This window comes from Lasioglossum baleicum, chromosome 2 (genome assembly GCF_051020765.1).
Source record: "Lasioglossum baleicum chromosome 2, iyLasBale1, whole genome shotgun sequence".
Classification (NCBI taxonomy): Eukaryota; Metazoa; Arthropoda; class Insecta; order Hymenoptera; family Halictidae; genus Lasioglossum; species Lasioglossum baleicum.
In genome coordinates, this window is record NC_134930.1 from 9,329,428 (window position 1) to 9,351,136 (window position 21,709).

Sequence of the window (21,709 nt, forward strand, 5' to 3'; positions counted from 1 at the left end):
TGTCTACGAAGAAACTCACCTCGCTCGGGGTGTTCGCAGTTATGGTTGTCGAGTTCGCAGGACGAATATGCTCAGGAAGGTCACGCTATGCATACGGCATACAATATATAATAATTCGAGAGTAAAATTAGAATAGTCTAGCGTTAACAGTATAATAATAGTAGACGATAGACCGTCGTTTAAGAGCTAATTGGTGTTCGTACGTTGATCCCCTTTTTTATTTTGGTACCGAGTAAGATAAATCTCTCTCTCTCTCACTCTCACTCTCATTCTCATTTTCTCGTATTTTTTCTCGTTTCCTTTTAAGTTCCTCGTTTCTCGTTTCTCTTTCACACGTTCTCCACTTTTTTCTTGTTTTTCTCACTTTCTCTCTTCTTCTCTTTCACACGAACCCCGCACTCGTTTATCTCTCGCTCTCATCGATCTCAATTGATTAACGGCTAAATGAGCTGACGTGGCTACGAGATGAACATGGCTGCTTGGCTGTCTTGCCCTGGAAATCGAATGCGAACACGTAGGATCAGGCCGAAGCTCATGATTCGACGATTAGGTTTAAAAATTTTTAAAAATTCTGTAATGTACGCCTCGATGCCTGCAACGTGCTAAATTTTTTTCAAAGTGTTTGCACAAAACTAACCAAGTATACATATGTGTACAACTGGCTGCCGGCCCTCCGGCGCGGCGGCGAGGCGCGGCCACTGGCGGAATACCTGAAAAGGTTGTTATAGCTTATAGCAGACAAAAAACGCTCACGAATCAGCTCCGAACTGGCCGATTATTTACAACCACCCAATCAGATCCCATCGAATCAGATCGATGGGATCATACACACACACACACACACACACACATACTTTTCTATTATATATACATAGATAGATATTGAAAACGAATAAAAGTGGCCAGGTGAAAGCTACATTAAAGACGGGCTAGAAGAATTTAACCCTCGCACGGTAAGGTCTAGCAATACATAAATAATAAGGTGGGGTGGGGTCTCTTGGACCCCGACAAATAAATTTCATAAATAGCCTCGTGTTTAAGAAATTTAAAATAAAGAATAACACACACAGGATAAAAGATAAACAAACAGATTTAATTTTATTCATATGAAAATTCTTTTGAAAAATCTGAAGCTGGGGTCTCGGAGACCCCACATTACCTTGCGAAGATTAAGAATATTCTGAATATCGATAAAGGCGCCTTTAAAAACAGATGCGTGTTCGTATGCAACGTTTACATGATTTATTTTGTAAAACATAATCGTCGAACCTTGGGGACCTCGCTTTGGCACAATTCCGCTTGAGCCGAGATGCCGCGCCGTCTCCCGCGAGCGACTCGCCGATCGTTCTTCCCGAAGCGAATGATCTGTGAACGATCGCGAGGGTTGGCGTGATCGATCGTCGCTGTGAGCTGATCCTACCGTCGATCCTTCGGTTTAACCCTCGGAGAGTGAGTTGGCGACAATTTTACTCAATTAGCGGCAATTACGGGTGTTTAAAGCCCTAGGTATATATAATGCAAACATTTTTTCAACATTTATCGAAGGTGTTTCTTTCAAAGATCCCGTTTTTATCGATTTTATTATTTCCCAAAAATTGAGATAATGTTTTTGACTACACTGTGCCCCAAAACAAATACAATAATCACCACTGTCCAAGGGTCACTGAACCGCCTTAATTCTGCGGCGGTTTTCCTGTCGACTAGCTTACACAGGGTGTTCGAGAAGAATGTACGACCGAGATAAAAATGTCGATAGAGAATTCTTCTTAATTCTAAAAACATTCAGAAATAAAGATAGAGGAATAATGTACAATACCCATCTATAGATCTCTCTATTGCCAGAGCGTTTAATAGAATAGAGAATTAATTCTGAATTTTTTTCGAGCTTTTATTGGACATTTATTTTTTAAGTAAATCCTTCGGCACAAACACTAGAATTCAGATAACATGGTAGAATTATCTGAATTTATTAAGAACATATACTATATCTAAAGTTATCGATGGTTATTTTTTTGTTGCGACCTTTTCGTTTAAAAAGAGTAAACTAATCGGTAATATTTCACGGTTTTCTCCATTCGATTATAATATTAATTCTATGTCACAACCAAGCGTTGTGTCATAATTCATAATGAATGTATCGATAATATTGTCGAACTTGTGCTAAAATTTCCGATTCTCGGCGATACCTTTTCCGCGAAACACCCTGTATAGAAAAAGATTTTTGCGTAGAATAGTCCAAGCAGCGCGAACAAGTTCCATGGATCCTCGCGGACAAGAGAAAACAGTATCGCGAAGAAACGTTCTGCGTCTCGCACGCGATAAATCTATCAGTATTAACGTACGCATCGTAGAAAATATATGTATATGTCTTATATACATATGTATGTAGGTGTATATGCAACGCGACACTTATAGAAAAAGATATGTATCCGACGCGATGCGATTATAGTACTCTAGAATCTAGAAGAAGCGGGTAAAATTCCAAAGGGTTCACGTTGACGGTCATCATAGAAATACATGCCAGCCAGCAGAGTCGGATAGAAGTTGAACGAATAATTACGAATAATTATTTAAATATCGATTCTCGCTCTGTCACCGACATCGAGTCGTGCTTCGAATCGATTCGAATCGCTTCGAGCTAAAACTCTTGGAGCTAAAACTCTGCTGAGAACACATCGGAATCGGCCTCTACAAAGAACATAATCGATCGGGAATCATTCTCTCTCTCCCATTCTCTCAGTCTACAACGCTAGGTCGCCTAGAAATGGAACGTAGAAAAATATAAAATAAAACTTACACGAACGAATACATGAACGGTAGTCTCGAACGACCGAGTACCCCGATCTATCCGATCCCCTAATCCTAGTGTCTCACTAATTCGGTACCCGGTACCCGGTACAGGATCGCCGCCGTCCTCAGCCCGCGGGAATACACGGCGCGATCGAGATCGTGGATGAGCAACAGGATCCTCTTCTTCCATCGACCGTTTTCTTCTTCTTCTCCTTCTTCCTCGTCGTCGCGTCGTCGTCGTTTTCTTCTTCGTTTTCGTCGACAGAATGACATTGTTTCATTTACTCAATGAAAATGAATAAAATAAGGCTCTTGGAAATTTGTCATAGCGATCGATTCGACGAATTCTATCACACACAAGAAGGAGATCAGAAGGATCGTTGTCCAGGGAGCAGCTAGCACGATGACCATTGTCCTCCAGGGTAACATACGATTTCTCTCGCTCGCTCGCGATCACGCTGGTGGCTGCGATTCGGTGGACTGATCGCACAATGCGAGCTGATCGACAACGATCATCGGCGATCTAGGACTTCTCCCACGGATCCGGGCAGGGTTCAACCAGGGTTCGCTCAGGCCCTGCCAATTACGGCCGTAGGTCAGAGGGCGTTCTCCATTTCTTCCGTTGTCAGCTGGAACTGCTCTTGACCTATATCACCGAACAACGTCGATTTAACGATCCGACGGACGGGTAACAATAGCGGAAGCGGCGTAGATTAAACGCGCGAGACGAACGCTTTTTAATTTTCGTTCGAGGCAGATTTAGGCTGTGACTTTCCAAGATGTTTTTTCGAGGTTTTAACGCTTTTATCCGTGTCCCGTGTGTCGATCGTCGATCATCGATCGAACACGATTTTGTTGGATGAACAGTGTGTGTTCTTTATATTGTTTTATTAGTTGCGGATGGTATAAATAAAAGCTCGGTAAATTTAAAATTCAGAAAAAAATGAACACACGCTACACAATACGATACACTAAGCATACGCTAAAGCATATTCTACTCGGTTTTGCGATAAAACGATAAAAACTCGAAAACTCGCGATGATTTTTAGTCGCGAACAAGATTTTTTCTCGATTGAAAAATTTCTAAAAATTCTGAAAATACTCGTTCAAAACCAGAATCCCTCAACCCCTGCAATGCCGATACCGTCTGTTTTAATTTACATCGGAATAAAAAAGCAACCCGATAAAAGAGAGACGGAACTATGTACATATAAATAAATTCCCAATGATTTCCAATATTTCCGTGTTGGAATCAAATTGTTCAGCTAGAAACGGTGCGAAAGGGTTAATTTCCTTTGGACCGCATAGCGCCATATGTACCCTGTGCGAGCGATGCACGGTTAAAATCGCAATGGTATATGCGCGGCGCGGCGCGGCGCGACCCGGGTGGCGCGCATAACTGTTCGCTGTGGCGAACGACCGTCATTTTATCTTTAATATCGTCGGGGCTGGTGGAAAAGGGAGTAAAAACCACTCACTGAATAAATACGCTGCGAGGTCACGGTCCTCTGCTTGCAGAGCAAGATCACGGGGCGTGTTGCCTAGTCGATCCTTGACGGTTAAAGTAGCGCCGCCCGCCACTAACATGCAGCAAATGGAACGGCGCTTATATTGAGCCGCTTTGTGCAGGGCGGTCTGACCTCTGGAATTAGAAAACACACACAAAAAAGGAGTCTCTTTTTATTTGATTCCTGTCGCGCAAGCGACGCGACGTCGCCCTTTGACCCACATCGGCTACCAGCAGCGATAAGGAAACTTTAACGCGCAAACTGAGACCGCGAGCGACAAACTTATCCCCTCCCGCGCTGCGTTTCGCTCAACTCGCAAATTCGCAACTGTTTCGACCGGAACGAGTACTAGTTACAGTTACAGTTAACGCGGGCGCGCGTTTTACGATTTGCCTATCAACCGTCGTGCCCCGTCGTGCCCCGTCGCGCATCGCGTCGCCCAGTGCATCTTTATGTATTATGTGAAATTACGCGTCTTCGAAGTTTGAAACGTACGAGAAAAAACTGTAAGCAGGCCATGAGCCGAGTTCGGCGAAGACGCTTTGTTTACGTTTTTTTTCCGCGAGAACGAATCCGGCGTTTGAGCCTCAGTGTGTGTGTTGTGTGTACGGCCGCAGGTGTTCGGTCGAGGCGTCCGAAACGCGTATTGGTCGGTCGAAGTCGGTCGTCATCGGTCGTAGTCGGTCGTAGCCGGTAGTAGAAGTAATAAAGATTGTTCTTTCACAATTCCTCTACGAATTCCTTCCAGTGTTTTATTTACGTAATCCAGTTATTTATTGGTTCTTATTGAACATATTTATTTCAGTTTTTACGAGAAGAAAGAATCCTCCGTCCATCGGATAGCATGCTCTTAAAATGACCTTGCGATCATTTAGATAAGGCGTATCTAATTGTAAGTCAGAATTAATTGGTTGATTACATATACATATGTATGTATAATTAATATACCGAGTGTGATCGATAGTGACCGATAGTGACCGAGCATGACGATTCGAGCGAGGTGAAAGTTCGAACGTTTTTAATATTCTAAAAGAATGGCCAAACAGCAAAAATTAGAGTGTTCAGATTGGACTGGTTATGGTTATGGACTTACTTGTCGTTGTCAACCATGTCGAGGATGCTCGATGGCGCGCAAGCGATCAGATATCTGATGATATCCTTGTGACCGTGCCTCGAAGCTAAGTGAAGAGCAGTCTGTCCGGAGGCGTCGATGGACAACAGAGAGTACCCTTTCTCGTGGTGTTCCTTCAAAGCCGCAAGATCGCCGATTTTCGCGGCTTTCAGTATAGTGTCGCTGGTTTTCTCGAGCAATCCGGTGCTGAAGCTGTGGACCTCGGAACCTAGACCGAAAAGCCTATCGCGTGGACTGAAACATAGAAATGATCATCATCGATTTGATTGATCGTTTAATTAGGCCACTGTAGCCCCTCCTTACTTCCATCATAATTGATATCGATCTTGATTTGGTAGAGTGGTGGTAGAGGACAGTGTTTGAGGGACCGGTACCTAATGAAAGTGAGTGGTGGCTGGTGTTGCGACTGTGCTACAGCGGTCGCAGAGATCGATTTCGAGGAACTGGTTTGCTTCATGGGGTCCCCGGGTAGGTTGTCCTCTTTCCTGGCGTTCTTCGGCTCGCTTGGGGCTGTTGTGCTCATCGATCCCTGAGGTTCTCTGGAAGAGGGCTGCGGCTTCGTTACATCCGGCTTCTTAGGCGGTGGTGTTTCGTTCTCCGGAGTTGCCGAAGATGTCTGCTGCGGCTGTTGGGGCTGAGGAGGCTGCGGAGGCTGCGGTTCCGGCTGCTTCTCTTTCCGCGCCGTTGCGTTATCATTCGCCGGCTCGTCTGTCATGGCTGCGATTCTCTTTGGTCGTTCTTCGCTATATTACACGTTCTTTCTATTAATCTAATGATACGATTCCATTACCATTACATTATCATGGAGACACAGACGAATGTGTGAGATGGACGAGCCGAGGCACTTGGCGCTACTGGGTGTCTTAGCTAAATCGAGACGTCTAGATATACAGGTCTGGATTAGATATACGATTTCGAGAAGAAGGACTATCATGGTGGTGGTATTCAATTTTGCTTTTAGGACCTGTGTCGATTCAACTTTTTTACTATTTATTGCTATTTACCGTATCTTGATTTTTCGACCGTGTCGTTTGAAAATCGTGTAAGAGAAGAGTCAGTCGGCGGGTGTATTCGAAAAAGTCCTCGTTCGCAGAGGGTTAAAGGGGGGTGTGACTGACTTATTCACAAATCTGTTACACGATCAATTTCCTCTACATACTTCTGGGTCAGCGTATAGCGAGGAGGAGACGATCACGATGAGACTACGTGTCGGTGAATGAAAAAAAAAAACATAAAGAAACGAGGCTTGAAGGTGCGACGTGTAAAGTACCTGGGCGAGGAGCGAGCGGTTTCGGGCTCTTGGCTCGCAGAGACCTTCCCCGGTTCGGGCTCACCCGATGATTGATTGGTTGCATTCTCCTCGAGGACGTACACCGCCTCCACAGCCACATCGGTGACGTAATGCAGCTGCTCTTGAGCCCGGTCGATCCTGAAGAATCGCTCCGCGGTGCACGCTGCGAACAGATTTTCGCCCCATTTTATATCATATGTACCCTTACTACCTACATACATGTATAACGATCTCCTATCACCCTAATCCCACGGCAAAATTATCGACCAACAAATTTTTTTCGATTTCTGCATATGCAAATGCAACTGATATACGTATGTACAATGTACATACATAATACCTTGTATGGTATAATACTCGAGCGTTTAGTCCTAATTCATCGAGCATACATTTGTTAATGCCACAATATTTTCTATAATGGTACAAGAGTCGCCATTCGAGCGCTGAAGGTTAAACGCGGAAATACTAATCTCCGTTTGTTGCAACAGTTGATTCCAACAGCCCTTCCGGCTAAAGCGGACGGGCGATCCTACTCGAGGGCATTCGAACACCGTTCCACGACAACGGGCCTTCTCCGGAATGTGTATTTTCCTTTTTAAAGCTCGTTCTAACGCGCTATGAATTCATAAAGCCCGCGGTAACGCGACGGTTCCGGATAAAAGTGTTTTTCAGAGGCACTCACGGTCGAGGAAGCAACAAGTGTCCATGTTATGGTCCTTCGCCAGGATCTTCCTCAAGGACTCGAGATCCGTGGTGGCGTCTAGATCCAGTGGTTCCTCGATCCACATTGTCGCGGATTTCTTCAGCATGTCCTTATCGTGATGGTACCGTTCGTAGTCTGTCATCTTGATCTTCATCACTGGTAATTTTAATCTCTCGAGCTTGGCGTCCTGCTGAGGCCTGCCCGCGTTCCGTCGTTTCGCTAGCATGGTCGCTTTATTCAACAACTTCATGCTTATGGTGGATGGCAGCAGGCGACAGGCTTCGCCGTCGACCTGGAACGATCGTATCTGTGGGTTCGCGACAAATCACTGGTCCGATGAATTACGGTTTAGGAATTACCGTTCTCACACACAGCTTCTAGTTTCAGAATTTTTAGGGTGGATTTATAGTGGAGCAGCGAGGTGAGCTGTGCGGTGAAAAAAAAGAAAAACAATGAAAACACATATGTACTTTTTCATTAGTATGTGTCGAAATGTTGTCACGAATGTTGGTTTCTTTTCACCGCGCCGCTATCATCGATGCTCGCAGCTGGACTATAAATCCACCCTTAGTTGCTACGCTACAATATTTCTCGCGTGTCTTTTTATTATTCTATCGCATAAAAAAGATCCGCGGTCTACAATTGGTCTACATATACTGTTTTAGTTCAGACAGCGGGGACGTCGGCTATCAAAGAAGAGAGAGAGAGAGAGAGAGAGAGAGAGAGAGAGAGAGAGGGAGGGGGGGGAGAAATTAACCTGCATTGGAATGGTTTTCGTAGTAACGAGCTTGGCCGAGCTGCACTGAGCTATGCAGGTGCCGTGCCCTCCAGCCTGAAGCAGTGGAAGCTGATATGTGGTCAAGCCAACCACCTCGATCAGGCCATCCTCCGTGGATGGCTCCTTGGTGCCGCTGACAGCGCCCCAGGGATGCGTCCCGCCACCGTACGAGGCAATATTGAGAAACACAATGGCGTGCACACGGTGCTCCTTTAATTTCGGTGTCAGGTCCTGGCCGTCGCAGTCTAGCGTCACGTATTCCGAAAGGTCCTTCCATTTCCGTAAGACGAGATCCTTCCCGCCCATTTGACCGTAAAACATCTTGTTCCGTATTCGCGAGTTGAACCTCTCTGGGTGCGCCTCTGTAATTATTCGAAAGTCGTAGCGTACGTCCCTAAAAGAGTGACCTAGCTTTTACCGTTTACCGTTGTAAAAGCTTAGGAGACATATAGATAAAAAAAGAAAATCCCCTCACGAAGGTACAGGATAAAGTTCGAATATCCGACTCTAACCGTCGCGTTTAATAAATTCTCCGGGAAACATTGGTCGCTGCGTTGGGCTGGTCCGACACGATTTCGCACGGGGCTGCAAGAGCACCGAGGCGAGCGTATTTAATTTTGCACCGATCAATCCTCGAACACAATTTCACCCCCATAAATATTCCTCGAGCAAAGTTCGCCCCGAAGCCTGTCCCCGGCACAGTTAAATCTAGTTAGCCTTCCGACCATAGTCGCGCGGGGTCTTTAAATTATTTACGACTAATTTGAAGAAGTTGACGGGAGACTGTATAGTCTGGCCGCAACGGGAACCATCGAGGGAATACGGTATGGCAGGTCGTACCAACCTCGGGCCTCGTGGAATTCGAGGGCGATGTGAGCATCCACGCCGAGAGAGAAGTAATTATTGACGACGTTCAGAGGCAGGTTCTCTTTGCCCTTGCCGTTGTCGTCGTCACCCTGGGCGTCTGTGTTCTTCTCGACGATCAGCTGCCACCTGTCCAGCAAGATCGCGTCGCTCTCGCCGATGTTCGACAGGATTTTGCCGATCGGTTCGTCCGTATAACCACCGCCCCAACCTAGGGCTCTCGCCAGATCGTTTCCGGTCCCTAGAGGAAGCACTCCGACCGCCGGCGACGGAGAACATCCGATCTGATCGAGGACCGATAGCACCCAGCCGACGGTACCGTCGCCCCCGCATGCCAGCACTCGGAGATTCGGAACTTTCTTGAACAGCTCGAGCCTGAAACCCATTTCGAATGGACTACATTTACGACGCCATCCGGAAGTACCTGGATGGGAATGTTAGAAATATGTTGATCAAAATTTCGTTGACGGTACAGTCTTACGATTTACACGATACATTGCGGTAAGCGAGTTTTGTTGCACGCGCACTCGAAGCGGTATAACATTCGCGATCTTTTGTCCACGCGATCATAAACGCAGACTAAAATGCCCGAACTTCCCAACGAACTTCTCTCTCTCTCTCTCTCTTTCTCTCTCGAGAAAGTTCCGATAATGCCCATAGCGACGAGACAACCGTTCACCTTTATTCTCCTACTTCCTGGCTAAGAGCCAGTTCCGTGGAACTTTAATTAAACCTCTTGTTCATTTATCATATTTTCCAATATCCCGGCCCACCATTCGCCTAATCCATTCAGCCAATTCATTGTCGACTCAATTTCCATTCAATTAACCTAATTCTCCGGTGAAACTCGAACCGCTAAATTTAAAAGTGTCGCTCAACATTACTCGACGCGACGCGACGGTTCGCGATAGCAATTCTAGAGAACGTTGACAAACAACCTAGCAAGCATCACTATTTTCAATGAAATATTACGAAATATGTAGAATCACAGAAAATTCGGAATGTGTTAGTTATTGGAAAATTCAGGTTGAAAGGGCGAAATAAAATTTGGTTCGACCAGGAAATTCCACGTTTCTCGTAACCATAGCTGAAAAGCACCGCACCGCATCGACGCGAGACGGTTGGGTCTCGGTAACGTTCTATTCTAGCAAGTTTAACGCAAACTCACCCCATTCTGGGTCCACCCTGTGTTAGATCAAAGACCTGTCTGGGATTGAGAAGCCACTGGAACTTCTGCAACAACTTCGCGCCCTGATTGCCACCAGATTTCGGGTTGATGAAGACCAGCACCGGCTTCACCGTAGGCGTGGGTATAGGCTTGACCACCCAGAGCCTGCCCTGATCCTTGTCCTTGTCCTGTTCTTTATCCTTTTCTTTTTCTTTGGATTTTCTTCGACTTTCACCGGATTTCTTTCTCCTCGGCGATTTCCTCAAACTGCTCTTGAAGCTGCCTTTCCTCGGCAACTTGACGATCCAAGATGGCGGTACTATGATGGACGCGTGACTACCTAACTCGCAATTTTCGCCCACTTTTTGCACGCTGAAGCAACTCTCCTTGTTGTGGTACGCGATTTTGCACCAGCTGCAGCTGACCGCGACGATCTCCTTCGAGGAGAAGCTCAGTTTCGATTGGAAAGACTTGCCGCAGTTCGAGCACTTCCCTTTCTGAGACCTACGGTGGACCCAGTGGTGCTGCGTGTTCGTTTGTTCGCGATATTGGCGAACCCCCACGTCGCGGAAGCTGGATTTGCAAGCAAAGTTCAAGGACACCGCGCAGACCGCGTGAGCCACTACTCGACACGCTGCGCACTTCATACGAGGCCCGTGTTTCTGGAATTGGAAAAATTAGTGGTTTGTTAGATTTTCTCCGATTTTTTCTTCTGGGAGATCATTGGCAAACACAATAAAAACCGAATTTTTCGGGGTTTTCCATTTTTATTCATTTTTCACGAGCACAGTTTGCAACAACAGAAAATCTCAAGATCTTCTCCAAAATATGTGACATGTTTTGCAGAATTTTCAGAACGCAACGGAGACCGTGCACGGAAAATGCACGGACAAACGGAAAATCTAATTTACCCTGTAACTACCCTCGCGGGAAAGCTAGAAGGCTGAAATTTTACTCGGACGGGTTTTTCTTGACGAGCTTTCGAATGTTGTGATTCTCATTGAAAAACCTCTAAGCGCAGTTTTGACCGACGCCGCGCCGCGCCGCGCCGCGCCGCACAGTGGGCCAGATCGACGCACTAGCTGTTCATGAGCTAAAAAATGAAAGTCCTCATATCGATTTTTAACCAATGCACAGTGATTCTTAAATGTCCATTACATTCGAAAACGATAATATTAATTAAAGTGATTAAAAACTCTTGTTACAATAAGCCTTCAAAGATCAAACTTTTTCAGATACGATTTATCACCGAAAAAATTCCGTTTCTTCATAACGATGTCCTGGAAAACCTACTGAAGATTAAGTGCCCAAATTTTTTTTTTATGAATAATGTATATCTATGTTGAGAACGTCCCAGGAACTAAACGTTAATGTTCATAATTTATTATTTAAAAAAATGCTTAGTCAACTAAGGAAAATCGTCAAAGTTTTCACCTTTGACAAGGGATAAGTTAAAATGCAGGGAGAGGCAGGAGCTCTAACAAAGTGGAACATTTTCAGTAAAGTCTCCCCTAAAAGATCCTGTAAAGATCTCGTCCCACCCTGGAAATTTTGATGGTTTAAAGCGTCACGTGACACGCAATTCCGCGGCGAGTCGCGTTGCACGAGACGCATTGACGACCACTCAGCGGCTCTTAGGAGTCTAAAGACCTAACCCAGACCTATCTTATGAATTTTTTTGATTATACGGCCATTGATAAACATTCGAACTTCTTGCTAGCTTAGTTGAATCATTTGTATTTGAGAGACTATAGTAACAGCATCGTAGTATAGCATCACAGCAGTTTTTCCATATTGAAGACTTGTATTTTACCTTTGTTAAGAGGAATTATAGTATAGATTTTTGTTTATTCATAGATAAATAGAGTTAGAAACGGAAAATCCGTATGATCAACTGAATATAGTCAGTGACTTTGTAAAATATGATACTTAATTTTGTTTGAATTTTTGTAATTCTTTAAATATAAGACAGTAATAACACATTTTTGTTATTTCATTAAATGTAATAAACTTCATTCATTCAAAAATTATGGATTACTCTTGTTTGAATGCCTGAATAGCCAGTTTCCAATTATTATTTATTCTTCACACGATTTTTCAGACATTTCCGGTGCTGTGACGAACAAATGTTTCCTACAAAAAGTAATCAGTACACAGTCTTTTACAAATGTCAGTACAAAAAATTTAAAAACAAATTTTTTTTTAATAAAAAATTGTGTTCACCTTGATTATTTATTTATAACTATATATTTTTTATTCAATAATATTATAGCTGACGCCACGACTGATCCAACGATATATTTAATGTGGTCTTTATGTTTTGAAATAATGGTGAACAGCCAGTTTTCAAATATTATTCATTATTCACACGAGTTTTCAGACATTTCCGGTGGTATCACAAAAATATGTTTCCTACAAAAAGTAATCAGTACTCAGTCTTCTACAAATCTCAATACAAAAAATTTGAATAATTTCATTTTTTAAATAAAAAATTGTGGTCACCTTCAATATTTATTTATAACTATATATTTTTTATTTAATAACATTATCGCTGACGCCAAGACGAATTCAACGACCTATTTAATGTGGTCTTTAAGTTTTGAAATAATGGTGAAATAGGCGTGAACAGCTACCGAGCCATTCTGGCCCACTGTGCGCCGCGCCGCGCTGGCGGTTTTCTTAAAGTTGTGTACATACTTTATGCGGAGATTTTGAACCTATCTTGAAAGAAGACTATAAAAAGTTGGGAAAGTCTTGCCATCAAATTTGTGTTTGTAAACCAACCATTTGCCCGGATGCGTCGCGCGGTTTACGCGTGAGTTTTTTATTTTTATTTTATAGGCTAGTCACACAGCTGCCTCTATTTTCTCTTCTTTGTGTACCCTCGCCTCTTTCTCTCGCGTACGCGTGTGGTTTTTCCTCTGTTTCGTTTTCATTGTTCGGGGAACTCGCACTTGAAACGCATGCGACGGATACCTGTTATCGAGCTCCACCTCTCTCCCTCCTCTCTATTTGTTTCTGTTGTATTTTCACGGGACAGCGCCCCGTGTCGCGTAAAACCAAGTTCCGCCTATACCACCGTGCTGCTACGGTTTGTAAGCTGGAAGCCGACGCGACAGTCCACGGGCCGCTATACATTGTAATGTATGTAAGTTGTAGGCGTAGGCCGTCCGCGAGCCTCTGTATGCTGTTCATGTTGCGCCGCGCCACGCCGCACAGTGGGCTCAGAAAAGTACGCGACATTTTTGAATAAGTCTTAAATCACTGAAGATATTGCAATGAAATTTCAACTGAATATATAAAAAAAGAATTCCTTTTCAATGATTTTTAACTTAATATATTTCACATTTGTTTAACCGTTTTTATTAATTTAAAACAGCTTTATAAATTATTTAGGTAATTGTGCATAAAAGGTCCCACCTCACCGATTTCGATGATTTTTTAATATGTTGTCAGGGTGAAGATTCTGAACAACTTTTTCCTACACATGTAACCGCCGCTCAGCCTTAGTTTTTGAGAGATTTGCGAAAAACTGCAGCTACTACTACATTTAAGTTTGCCTATACGTGCACGCCCGTGCTGTGCGTATGCTTCAGCATGATGCGACCGCTCGTCAACTGTTTCTACAGATATATCACTACGATCGTCGGACGATCCGATATACCGCGTGAACTTTTTAAATCATATGATGATGAAGAATGAGTACATATTATATTACGACGACACCACACACACCCACCCAGTGCTTAACACGCACCCACTGTTTCTTCTTCAATCGTACTTTTATATATTGAAATTTGTAGACGACTGAATACTGTTCCTCTTTTGTTCGAAACATTTTTTTCTCAGATTATCGAGAACCCTTGAAAAAGCGAGGCGATAGTGGAATATTTGCACTATTGTAACTTGAAAAGTATTTAAGAGAAAAATATTTTATTATAGCGTTTTGGAAAGCTCTAAGAACAAGCTAGAAGAATATGCAATAAAAAATAGGGTTTTCTATTTAAGAAATTGAAGATGACCTTTGCGTGATTTTCAAACGACTATCCAAGGTCAAATCAATGACGCTATTTTATGGCCCCCTCGAAACCATACAACTTTTGTCAGAAACATTTTTTAACCAAAATGCTTAATTTCGAAGATATACGTCTGTTTCACTTTGAATGACTCACCCGGTATATTATAAGAACATTTTAAAATTATTACCATTAATTTTCATCCGAAAACACATCAGAAATTTCTACCTCGGATAATATTTCTTCTTCATTTGAGGCCAAGCGTAGCCGAACATGGAGGCGTACGCGAAACGCTGTTAAACGCTTAATACTAAATTAGCTATAAAATTTGAATCCGGACATATCCGGAATCAAACTTTGTTGGCTTATAATCACAAATCTTTACCGGATGTAATGACACCAAAAAGAGCACTCAATAAAGCTTTATACTATAACAAAATTATCAATAAAGTTTTGTCATTTTTAAAAAGCTTACAGAATGATTGGTAATATTCAAATATTAATAACTATACTAATTTAGATGATAACAAAATAAAATCTATGCGAAAGTGCTCTGTATACACTCCCAAAGAAAAAGATAGCACACGCGTGCTATCTTTAATTTCTCGCGTTATAATTATGGTACAGGAAATGTGCAAATGATACAGAAAGACTACCTTCTGCTAATATGTAAACACTATATATATTGGAATTTCTACGAGATATTTTCTCAGGAGGAATGTAAACACACAAATAGACAGAGACAAAATGATAGCACACTCAAGGTTTATTTTGATTTTCTTCAATATGTCGCGAGGTTTAAGGAAGTTAAAGTGGTCAGTCGGTGTTCAGTGCTTCTTGATATTGGTATCTGTCGCATTTCGTGATGGGCCGTGGTAAAAGATTATCTGACAGTGAAATAAACGCAATTCTTATTTTAAGAAAACGGAAAGTAACGATTACAGAAATTGCGAAAGAAATTGGTCGAAACAGAAAAGCTGTGTATAACGTATTAAAAGATGTGGATAACTACGGTAAAAGGAAAAGCACTGGAAGGCCAGCAGCCCTATCGCACCGTGACACAAGAGCAATACTTCGTGCTGCATCTAATTCTTTTGCTACTGCAAGAGTAATTGCTTGCAAAGCTGGTGTACATACTAATATTCAAAATGTTCAACGCGTGCTGTAAATAAGTAACATTATAAACCGGTCAAGAATAAAAGCCAAGCCACGATTAACAAAGAAGCATAAGGAAGCACGCCTTGAATTTGCGAAGAAACATATACATTGGAGGAAAACCTGGAGAAATATAATCTTTACAGATGAAAAACGGTTTTGTCTGGATGGTCCAGATAATAGTGCATACTATTATCATGACATTCGAAAAGGACAATTAACAAGAATTAGACGACAAATGAAAGGAGGTGGAATAATGATTTGGGCCGGCATAGGTTACAAAGGAAAGACGGATATTAATTTTATACAAGGAAAAATGAATAGTGCAAGTTATTTGAAATTAATTAAAAACCAAATTGATAAGTATGCACAATGCATTGCAGGTCAAAAATTTGTGTTCCAGCAAGATAATGCTGCCGTACACACGGCAAAAATTATTCGTGAATATTTTTCAAAAGAGAAAATTCCTGTTTTGGAATGGCCGGCGTGCTCCCCGGACTTAAATATAATTGAGAATTGTTGGGGATTATTATCGAGAGCTGTCTACGCAGAAGGTAGACAATTTGAAAATTTAAACGACTTAAAAATCAGTATTGAAGAGGAATGGAAAAATTTATCACAATCTTCAATTAAAGTATTGTATAAATCCTTACCAAAAAGGATGATAGAAGTAATGGAGAATCACGGAGGTTCCACACATTATTAAACACAGGTACAGTTATATCATTTTTATATTTGTCTATTTTAAATTCATATAACATGGAATATTTTTCAGGTGTGCTATCATTTTGTCTGTATTCATTTGGGTATTTGTATTTTTACGACGAGAATTCGTTGAAGAAAAGTCAATAAAAGTTATGTTTATATATTAGCAGAAGGTAGTCTTTCTGTATCATTTGCACATTTCCTGTACCATAATTATAACGCGAGAAATTAAAGATAGCACGCGTGTGCTATCTTTTTCTTTGGGAGTGTACCTACCTGAACTACTTTTGTAATACAAGAATTTACAGAATTTTCTTTCAAACACTTGAAAATCGCCAATGAACAGACGCTGTCTTAGAGACTGTTTAAGAACGCCAAGCGCGCCTTTAAATCTCTCAACTTTCGATGAAGTTTACTACTTCATGGGTGTACAAATAGAAAAAATAATATTGCAGCCTTATTCTTCAGACCTTTAACTACAACGAACAACAAAAATTTTATGCCATACGCAAAAATTTATAAATCGAATTTTTTCCACTTTTTCGGGCCAAATACCCCACTGTGCGCCGCCCGGTTTCGCGGTTTCGCCTTCTTCGCCAACGACTTGAGCAAAGAACAGGCCAGTCTCGTTAGTGCTCATCAGGTTCGACGCCGGGAAAGCATGTCTTATTTTACTGGCATCTTGCATTTTACCCACCGCATCGATCCCGGCCATCCCTTACGGTTTTGTAAGGGGGTGCAAGGGTCGAGCTCGTGACAACGCGTCCCGAATTCGATAAATAACTCGACCGGCGCAGCGCGGCGCGGGGGTCATCGGAATATATTGTGCGGTGTTCTCCGGCTTTTTCACGTTTCCACGGAAAAGCGCGAAAGCCGATCGCTGATACGCAGCTTTGTTCGCGAATTGATGCAATTACGAGGACGTCGTCGCGCGTCGCGTCGCGTCGCGTCGTGGCCACCATCCTCTTCCGTTTCGGCTCACGCGAGAGCACGGTGCATTATACAGGTGTGCCGACTTCCCTCAAAAAACTGAGGCAGATGAGTCGTAATTCTCTGGCCGCCACCAGATGGCGCATGGTTCCAGGTATCGTACGTGTGCGAATGAGATATACACACAATCACACTCATTCGCACACGTACGGTACCTGGAACCATGCGCCGTCTGGCGGCGGCCAGAGAATTACGACTCATCTGCCTCCAAATTTCAGCATTACAGAGATGCTAAGTCGGCACACCTGTATAATGCACCGTGCGCGAGAGCCTATCTGTTATTTCTGCATTTGTTTCCGCGGATGCTCTTCTGTCTCCCTTATCGACAACATGTATAGTGTACAAAGAACGTGTCAAGTGTTTTATCTAATTGTAAAATGTACACTTGGAAAGACGGTTACTCGATTCTACATACTATAGTACATACGCGCTACAATATCTACGCAAACTGCAGGTAAGTAAAATTTTCACAAAATCAAGTACTTGGCAATATAGAAAGAAATTCATTTGATTTGAAAACCGCAAAAATTGAGTATGGAAGTAGTGTTGTCGACGTGTCTGTAAATCTTATGCAAGATTAGTTTATTCCGCAACTAATCGAAAGCTCGAGGAAACGTTCTCGCATAATTCGCTATATGTATGTATGTAGATCGTGGTAACCGCCGCAAATGAAACGACGATGTCCGCCCCTGCCTCTTTTCGTGAAGCGGTTAATCCAATTTGAAGCAGGTCGCGAATTTTTCGTTGGCACACACTAGAGTTAATGTTAATAGGATCTCGACCGACCTATATGCAGATTCGTTTCTACCCGTTTCTCTGAGACGTGGCGTGGAGGGTGTTCCGATATTGTTTTAATGAGTTTTTAACGGCGCTCGTCGTTTTATGATTCCTCCGCGTATTTTCCTTTCATCGCTGCTCGGCGAGACGTTTTAATCGCGACGGAGTAAAACATAGAGGAGAAAAACGTTGAAAAGAGCACGGCGATTTCACGAAATCGTGATCGCGACGGTGTACTTTAGCTTGCTTTGTCGAGCTCTTGACAAATTGCGCAGAAAATGCTTGGGAAACGCGTCTTCTGTTCTGTAAAATTCCTTCATTCCAGTAAGTAGAGTTGTTTTTAAAAAACAAGCCAATTTATTTGAAAGGCTTATTCTCATCCAGAGAGTCATCAGTTTTCGACAATTTATCGGATCAAAAATCGTTAGGTTATTTTGTAAGTGAAACGTTTCAGATGGTATGTATGGTGGTATGCATACCTATGTAAGTACTTGTTTAAAATGAGTTGAAATTTTTATTGTTGTACGATCATTTGTTACGAAATTATCACGGTTTAAATATATGCAATGTTTTTGGAATCGGTTGTTTAGCGTTTGAATATTTTTTCGATCCACCGTATAATTGAATAATTGAATAATTGAATCGAGAGAGAGTTCGACATTCGCTCGCTCTAAAATCGTGACGACGATTCTAGCGCGGAAACGCGGTCGAGTAGAGAGAGACCGAGGTATCTAGAGGGTCAAGGCTGGTCGGCAGACCCTCGTCGTGGCCTCTTCCACGTCGTCGCGTCGTTTCTGTTCCACTCAAAGAAAGCTTTTTCCCGTCCGATATTACTCGTCGGCTCGGCTCGGCCCGGCACGGCACGGTTTGTATTGGCCTATACGTGCCTCGATCGCGTCTCCGAAGCGAACCATTTGCCAGGGAACGAAATAACCACGACTCGGTGCTCCGGCGGCAGCGTTTTTCATTAGGGTCGACGATTCTTAGGGCCTTTCACCCCTCCATTCGCTCTTTCTTTGCGGACTCGAGCCGCTATCGTTACGGAACCCGGAAATGTTTATGCAGTGGCTCCAGGACAATGGAATCTGTGAGAAATTCAACCGACATACACTCCTATCGCAGCGCTAATTAAAAATTTAATATTGTAAGCAGAATTTTTCTCTGGATATATTCCGTGAATATCTTTCGCGGTGAAAGGATAAAAATCCGCAGTCCAGTTATCAGACTATGAAAGTTTATGTAAACGTGGGGTTTTATAGAGAAACTTAAAAAAAGCTGGAGTTCGAGAGAGAGAAGTTACTGCCCGCCTACAGTATCCTTTGAGTAGTGGGGTCCACCGAGCAGCATGGTCCCCAGAGAAACCCGAAGCACCGCCGAGGTCGTCAATCTTACCCTTCAAGGTATGTTGTCTGAACCTTTTAGACGCTCCTTTAAGAAGTATCGGGAGTCTAGTTCGTTCCATCGAATGATGGAAGCGAAAGAAGATTACCATTCTCGAAGATCGTGACCCGAAGGCGACGAAAATTGGGTTCGAAGAACTGGTATTTGTTAAAACGATGAATAGAGATGGGAGATGGGAGATATGGAGCCTTATCTGAGAATAGCTTGAGAAGATGAGGTGAGCGAAGCAGGAGATTATACAAACCATAGTTCGCATAAAAGGACGCGATTCGGATGATCGAAGATAATACCATACAAAATGGCCATTGGCACTCCTTCGGAATTGCAACGCTTTCGCGACGATGGCGTTATTTCTAACATTCCTGTTAAAATTCAAACAAATGGCACCGTCCCTGGTTAACCATCGAATGGTCCATTGGAATGGAAAAACTTGTTTTGGAACGACCTCGGGGATCTGCCTTTTCACGGAAGACTCGATTGGTCCACTAGTTTCCGTGTTAAATAGTATTATCAGTTTCGATCGAACATTTTCAGGGGCGGTAGGAAGCACCAGCAGGATTTCACTTTAAGCATGCTCCCCAGGCGCCCTAAACGGTTACACTGCGAACTCCGAACCCCACCTTCGGTTTTGGTCAAACTTTAATCAGAGTTTGGTCGAAAAGGGTACCGGCGAAGGGAGCGCGTCCCTTTGTTCCGCAAATAGCTCGGAAACAAGAGCCTAGCCGCATTCCGGGGATTAAAAAGCCGCAACGGTGCGGTGCGGTGCGGTACGGTGGGCCGTTGCGCATCGCGAAACGCTCCATTTCGCAGAAATTCGCGACTCTGTGTGTCGGAGAAGAGGGTGCCGGAGTCCATCCCGTCGCGGGACCAGCCGCGTCAATTCAACCCGCTAATCACTAAATCAATACTTTTAATTGTGTGCACTCGCGTCGCTCGTGAATCGAACAATCTTTCAAATTTAATCGCGCGTCGCGTCGCGTCGAGTTGCGGCAATTCCGCGAAAAGCGACCGCGTTAAAAGCTGACAGACACACGGCTAAATGAGAATTACTTTGCAAATATATTCGTCCGCGGACACGAAAGTGCGTGACACTGCGTCCGCACGATCAATCATCTTAATAGCGTCCTCGACCGAGCACATTCTCCGATCCCCCGAGCTTCTTTGCTATTCAGACGTCCGCTCTTTCATCGACGGAATGGCAGGTCTTTAGTTAAAGAGAGTTTTTTTTCCATTTCTGAAATGTTGGAGCAAATATTGTGAAGCACGTAATGTCAAACTGGCTAAATTCTCTACATAAACCCATCCCCAGAAGAAACATCGTGATCGGTGACCATACGTCTCGACCTTCCGATCAATCATCCTAACAGCAACATCCATCGTGGACATTCAGTTCCTAAAAACAACCGAGACACTACCAAGACCAACAAGGTATGCAACAGCATCTACCGCCGAGGATGCGAAGGTGTGAGTCGCGAACGGGCGCAATGAGCAGGAAACTTGAATGGAACATTCAACGGATGAACGACTCCCCTATTCATCACTGTGTCTCGAGGCATCGCATCGCCGGAATCAATCTTCGTTACGGTGCGCACCACACCGTCGCGCGTCGCCTCGGGAGATTCCCCGCGAAATAGTCGGGCTTCCGACGATGCTGACGGCCCGCGAGATATATTTATCACGCAAAAATTGCTTCTCACCGTCTCGCGTCGCGTCGCGTCGATCCAACACCGACAATGCGCAACGAGATCGTTGTTGTCAGTCCGACGCTCGTCGGGCTGGCATTTCTTAAAGCGACCGGATACTGGAATTCGAGGCTCCATTAATCCTCGGAACATCCCCTATCTTGCCTTTAATCTCGCCCGATTTGTTCGTGACCCATTTTTGTTACGTCGCGTCGCTTTGAAATTACTTTGAAATTGCTAATATATCCCTAAAATCCCACAATATTATGATAACTTGTACATACTATGTATAGTCCAGTTGGCAGGTCGAAAAAAGGCGTCTATTCGGAAAGTATTCCGAACTTAATGAAATTTTGACACGACATTTAGGGGTACTCTGGGGTGTCGAATCTCAGTTTTCGACCTCGAGAACCCTGTGCTAACTTGGGCAGGGGGAATCTTATACAGTTTTTAACGCTGATTCCGAATCTGGCCTTAATTTTTCTCCTACACGCACAGTTTTTGAGAAATTTGAGTTTGAAAAAAAACACGTTTTTCGACTTTGAACAGATATTATGATGTTATTATAAAAGATATTGTATTATTCTTTACAGCAAAAGATTCTCTAGACTTTCCCGAATCCAGTGATGTGCAGTAGTAATATAGGGTGGGCCACCCTTTACATTATGATTGTTTAAACATGTTTTATTGCAGGTTTTTGGCTCACAAATTTAGTTTTTCAACATATCTACATATAATCTACATACTAT

General features: G+C 43.3%; 1 protein-coding gene across 3 annotated transcripts in view; it reads right to left on the reverse strand.

The window, feature by feature from the left end:
- Positions 1-190: 190 nt before the first annotated feature.
- Positions 191-21,709, reverse strand: part of Rdga (retinal degeneration A) — a 60,760-nt gene continuing 39,241 nt past the window's right edge. Inside the window, exons 3-11 of one of the 3 annotated variants that reach the window (XM_076443126.1) lie at positions 10,235-10,896; positions 9,047-9,441; positions 8,182-8,564; positions 7,404-7,716; positions 6,701-6,884; positions 5,805-6,173; positions 5,392-5,664; positions 4,269-4,432; positions 191-3,436 (exon numbers count right to left, since the gene is read on the reverse strand). In XM_076443126.1, the coding sequence (XP_076299241.1) occupies positions 3,387-3,436; positions 4,269-4,432; positions 5,392-5,664; positions 5,805-6,173; positions 6,701-6,884; positions 7,404-7,716; positions 8,182-8,564; positions 9,047-9,441; positions 10,235-10,896 (2,793 nt within the window). In that variant the 3' untranslated portion in view covers positions 191-3,386. Of the gene's footprint in view, positions 3,437-4,268; positions 4,433-5,391; positions 5,665-5,733; positions 6,200-6,700; positions 6,885-7,403; positions 7,717-8,181; positions 8,565-9,046; positions 9,442-10,234; positions 10,897-21,709 lie in introns of those variants that run through there. The other 2 variants (XM_076443135.1, XM_076443144.1) reach the window with 2 other exon arrangements.